General features: G+C 40.5%; 1 protein-coding gene across 1 annotated transcript; it reads right to left on the reverse strand.

Annotated features, from left to right (window-relative positions):
* Positions 1 to 1,659: 1,659 nt before the first annotated feature.
* On the reverse strand, positions 1,660 to 5,103 carry LOC109200903 (uncharacterized). Its single transcript, XM_025904913.1, has 3 exons — positions 2,428 to 5,103; positions 2,229 to 2,319; positions 1,660 to 1,851 (listed from the first exon to the last, which is right to left on the reverse strand). Exon 1 carries the CDS (start codon positions 3,569 to 3,571, stop codon positions 2,630 to 2,632), a length of 942 nt encoding a protein of 313 aa, XP_025760698.1. The 5' UTR covers positions 3,572 to 5,103; the 3' UTR covers positions 1,660 to 1,851; positions 2,229 to 2,319; positions 2,428 to 2,629.
* Between the last annotated feature and the right edge of the window lie 415 nt (positions 5,104 to 5,518).

Raw genomic sequence — 5,518 nt, forward strand, 5'->3', positions numbered from 1 at the left:
CTGTAACTCCTGTGCGAGCATTTGCGAGAGACCGGGGAGGTGAAACGAGAGAGAGAGTCCCTCGCTGTCCATTTGCAGCCAAGTGCGGCAACTAGCTAGTTAGCCGGTTAGCTGTCAGGCAGGACCGACGTCGTCAGAGCACTGTTGCTAATATGGGATGTCTTGATAAAACAAGCAGATATTTGAAGTTTACACACCTACATTCTCGCCTGAAAATATCTTAAAAGTTTATTTTGTGACCTAGAAACACTAATAAAAGAGATATAAAACGAAGTGGTGGCCGCCATTGTTTACTCTGTAGAGGTGTGCTATGAATTGTGGGATATGGAGTTTCCCCCCACGCATACACCTTTTTGGCTGTACTACTCCGGGTATACCACTAGAGAGAGCCAACACACCACAAATGAAGTCTGTTTCTATGGGGCCAAAAGTAGAATCTTTCTCAGGAGCCTAGAAATTGGCCCAAATTTACACTAAAATCAAAATATTTAAAAAACTATAAAAGTCATACCGTACTAGTCCAGCTCCAGCCGCACAAAATGATCTAACATATGTAACCCTATTGTCAAAACTGTTCGGCAGAGAAGCGCGGGAAAATTTTCAGTAAAATATTACTATTTAAAAAATATAAAAGTCATAAACACCAAAAGTCATAGCACACCATTCCAGATCCAGCCGCACAAAATGAGGTAACATATATGAAGCTTGTCTCAAAACTGCGGGGCGAGTTTCGCTGCAAAATTTCAGGCAGAAACTGGAGAATAATAATAATAAGAACTAGAAAGGGAAAATTTCAGAAGAAATTTTAAGTGTGCCTATGCTACTGCCAGTGAGTGTAGTTTGCCTTTAATGTGGTTCAATTAGCGCCGGTTGCCATTTATAACACTAGAGGGAGCAATACGCAACATGAGCATAGTTTGCTATTTATACCACAAGAAGGAGGGAAATGGAATACAGCTGATTTTCAATTTAAAGCAAAGTAAGCTGTATTGTGATCTCTGTTATATGCAGCATACAGAGATGAGAGAAAGATGCTCCAGTTACATGATTACAAAAGAAGTTAATAGATATAAAAGAAATAAAATAAATTATGGTTTAGTGTCAGGTGTTCAAGAGAAGTTACAATTTAGATTTTACAGTTTTGAGTCGTTTAAAGTGGTAGAAAACAATGTCCATTAAGCGGTATTCAATTTGTATTTCAAAGGTATTTTAATGTGAAAGGGGAAATTCCACATGCAAATTATGAAATTTCCCCTTGTGGGACTAATAAATGTATCATGTTATTCAAAAAATATTTTGTACAAATACCATTTACAATAATGTATGACATTTAAACATGATATTTAGATTGTGGTAAATAGCAAAGCAATATAAAATAAAAAGGAAACCATTCAAGTAACTTTATATTATGAACTGAAGAGTAAGGCAAAAGTATAAATGAAAAGCATACAAGCATTAATGTATATAGATAAACCCAACAATCATATGACCCCTATGAGCAAGCACTTTGGCGACAGTGGGAAGGAAAAACTCCCTTTTAACAGGAAGAAACTCCGGCAGAACCAGGCTCAGGGAGGGGCGGCCATCTGCCGCGACCGGTTGGGGTGAGATGTAAACAAATCCAAAACTGTCCACAGAGCTACAGGGGGCACACTGAGATCGCAACAGCAGCCATAGAGGGAAACAGATTAGGATGTTCTTCCCAGTACTGAAGTGGGTCGGCTTTTCTTATGTGTGCGTTTTTCTCTGAGAGGTAGGTCTCCACTTTAGTTTCTGTTGATGAGGCACTCACGGATACTTCTGGATAAGGGTCATTTGGAAGCAAGAGGTTGGCTGACTTTGCGAAAACAGCTAGAAACAGATAAAAGGAAAACACAATTTAAAACAATAAAACAAGAGACATCACAAAGCGCAGCTCTTCAGTTAGCAAACTGGCAAGTAATGAAGTTCTAAAAAATAACTGGAAAAACAAATCTAACTTTAGAACTAAATGACCCAAAACTATATTAAAAAGGTAGTAAAAAAAGAAACTGGCTTAATACTGTTGTCTTCTGATGAGGCAAGTTGCCATGCGAGGTAAAAACCACACGTGGCTGTAATTTGGTGGCCTGTACAGAGTTCCAATCCAAGCATGTAGTTGGTTTAAATGGGTTTAATACTGGTGTCTTTTGATCACTTGACTGTATATAAACCTGTTGAACAAAAGGTGCATTTTAATTTCACTATACCTGCCCATCCTTGTAGCCGGTTTCTAGTAGCGTGGCACAGTTTCAGGATTAGTGTAGGGCTTCTCCACTGCCTTCACTGGACAGAACACATCTGAGGAGTTATGAATGAATGGATGACTTAATGAATGGATGAGATTATAGTTTGTTTCAAACAATATCAAATGTTACAATATAAAGTAAGAAACAAAAATACAATTACCTGTTATGGCAGGGATCCCATCAGGTGCAGTTGCAGTCTTTCTGTTCATGTTTCTGGTCAGCTCTTCAATGGATGAGAGCAGTCTTATCTATCAGCTCCCACTGGTGAGCTGTCAGTGTTGCTGGTAGAGTGTGCTCAGTTGCAAAGACACTAAGATCACTTGGCAAGTCCATATCCCTCACAACCTTGCAGTCATTTTGTGTTAGTGAATTACACAATAAATGGGGTTGTGATAACTGTGATATGTATTCAGAACACCTGATTGGAGGCAGGCGTATGGCTGTGATATGTAAAGGTGATCAATCAATGTGTGTTTTTCTGTGGTTGCAGCAGTAATAAGTTGTGCATATCCTCTTGACTGAAACAGTTCTTGGATGGGTTTTTTTCCTCTGCTCATAAGGTCCTCATTGAAGTCTCCACAAACAATAATTGGTTGGCAATTCATCATTTCCAATGAGTCCAAAAGACATTGCATTTGTGGTAAAAACCTCATGTGGCTGTAATTTGGTGGCCTGTATACAGTTGCTATCAAAGCTGTGACTGGTGATTCAACCTTGATAACAACAAATTCAAGATCAGTCACATTTTGCAGGTATTTTCGAGACTCTGCTGTAAGAACTGTTTTGTAGTACATTGCAACTCCACCGCCATTTACCTTTGCCATGTCTGTATGGTTTGTGTAAGAGACGTGTCTGTTGTGTGTGGCCATGTTGTACTGTTCCAGCTGGAAGCGGGGAGAAACTGATGATCCAGACAAGTGAGTTTCTGTTATGCATAAAACATCAGCAAGGCTGAGTTCATGGTGGCATCTCATGTCCTCCATGTGAGTTGGGAGACCTTGTGCATTGTGATGGATAATTGTCAACGTGGGGACTATGGGAACAACTGATTTTAAGAATTGCAACAGTGGTCTCTCATTCTCAAATGATGCATGTCTCATATTTTTGAGTGCATCTGTGATGGCAGGATCAGCATAGATTTTCCTTTCATCAAAGTCTGTGATGTACAGTCCTTTAAGTGAGGTTGTGCGGCTGAGTGCAACATAGGCCATTCCAGGTTCAAAAACACGCTTCAAACATACTACTGCTGACTCCATTGTCATGCCTTGTACTTTGTGAGCTGTACATGCAAAGGCCAACTTCATTGGAAATTGCCTGCGAAGAACTCCTTTTTTACTTGTAGATTCTTCACATTTCTCAATATATACCAGGTTGTCTGAGGATCCTTGTATTTTTCTGCGAAATTTTTGCCCAGAATTTTGATTGTCCAGCGTAAGTCCAATGAGATTCACAGTTTTTGGTCCATCCTGTGTGGTTGTCACAATGTTCGTGATTGTTCCAAATGTCCCATTAACAAGCCCATCTTCACATCCAAATTTCTAATAATCATAACACTCACTCCAGGTGCAGCTTGTATGTTATCAGGTAAATCTCTTTTGTTGCCTTTCATCATATCTGCCAGGAGGACCATCTCACCCGTTCGTGGGTCTTTTCTGTAGTCTTCGGCCTGAATATTTATGATATCAGAATGAAGAGCAGTTACAGTTGCTGAATTGTGTTTGTCGACCTCTTTGTTTGTAGCATAAATGTGTAATACATTAGATGGACAGTCTTTTATGTCATGGATAGCCTGTGTGATCAAGGCTTTGTCATTGGCTTCAAGAGAATCTGTTTTTTGCTTCACTCTTATCCTGTTCAGAACTTCAGCAAAAGAATGATCATCTTTCTGTCGCATGATTTCTGTCAGGTTGACCATGTGGAAATAGTCTTTCCAGAGATCAAGGACATTGTCCTCGTACACACAGAGTGGTTTGGCTTTTCCAAGGGGTGGCAGCTGGTAAAGGTCTCCTACTGCAAGGATAGACATCCCACCAAAAGGCTTCTTGTTTCCTTTGATCTGCTGAAGTCTCCAGTGGATGTAGGCAAAAAGGTCTTTAGAAACCATAGATATCAATGACCAGAATCTCTGCATTTGAAAGTGAAGCTCTCACTTCATCCAGTGCATTCCCCAGTCCCTGATACGGCGGTTTTAAAGATTTTGGCAGCTTTAGCAGAGAGTGCAGTGTTTTCCCAGATATGTTAAAAGCTGCAGTGCCAGTAAATGCAGTCAGCAGTACTGCAGGGTAGGACATGTCTGCTTGGTCACGGAATCTGGGGAGTTGGTTCAAAATCTTTGTTGCCTCCTCATATATGCACTTGATAACATGTGATTTTCCACAGCCAGCTCCTCCAGAGACAAAATAAAAGAACTGCTCAGGACAGTGACCCCACACAAGTTTGAAACACCACTCACGCACTGCGTAGAATATGGATGCTTGGGTTTCATTCAGACTTTGGTACATTTTTCTGACAAAGTCTGGGCTCAGCTTTGGTGCTATGATTGCTGGCATGGTTCCACTGCTGCTACCACTGACTTGGTAGTCTGGAACAATGTCCATTTCATTTTCGTCAGTGTCATGTCTGGATTGTCGTTGGGCCACACACTCCAAACGATCTACTTCAACCTCAGGTGCAAAAGTGTTCCATGCATTGATAAGTGGGCCTTGTTGTTCAATCTGTTCCAGTGCCCTTTCCATTGTTTTGCCATGGCTTTCATAACGCTTTTTGTTAAAGGTAACAATTGGCCGTACTGCAAAACCATGTTTTCGTCCACTTTTGTAGATCTGTTCGGATGTGGGGTATTTGTGTTTTTAAGGTCATCATTTGATCGATGTGGAAAATAAAGTTTTAGTAGTCTGCTATAAAACTTCTCTGGTTGTTTCTTTTCTGAGAACCGAGGATATCTGATTATTGCAGGTTTCCCTCTTGTTCTCTTTTGAATATAACCCATGTTATTCAAAAGAGGGATGGCATTTTTTGATTCTGTTTGCCAGCTGTAGAGAATCCTGTACTCTGAAGCAAATTCAGCCAAACACATTCTTTCAAACTCAGGTGTTCTGGGTCTGTTTGCATATTTTTCTGGCAATCCAGACATCCACACATTTTCATCATCTGGTGCCATGCTCTGCAACCTGCTCATCGGGAGACTCATTTTCAGGGCATCATCATCAGTCTGTATGAACACCACACTGCGTGAACACTTTTTTAGTGGC

This window comes from Oreochromis niloticus, unplaced genomic scaffold (genome assembly GCF_001858045.2).
Source record: "Oreochromis niloticus isolate F11D_XX unplaced genomic scaffold, O_niloticus_UMD_NMBU tig00007537_pilon, whole genome shotgun sequence".
Classification (NCBI taxonomy): Eukaryota; Metazoa; Chordata; class Actinopteri; order Cichliformes; family Cichlidae; genus Oreochromis; species Oreochromis niloticus.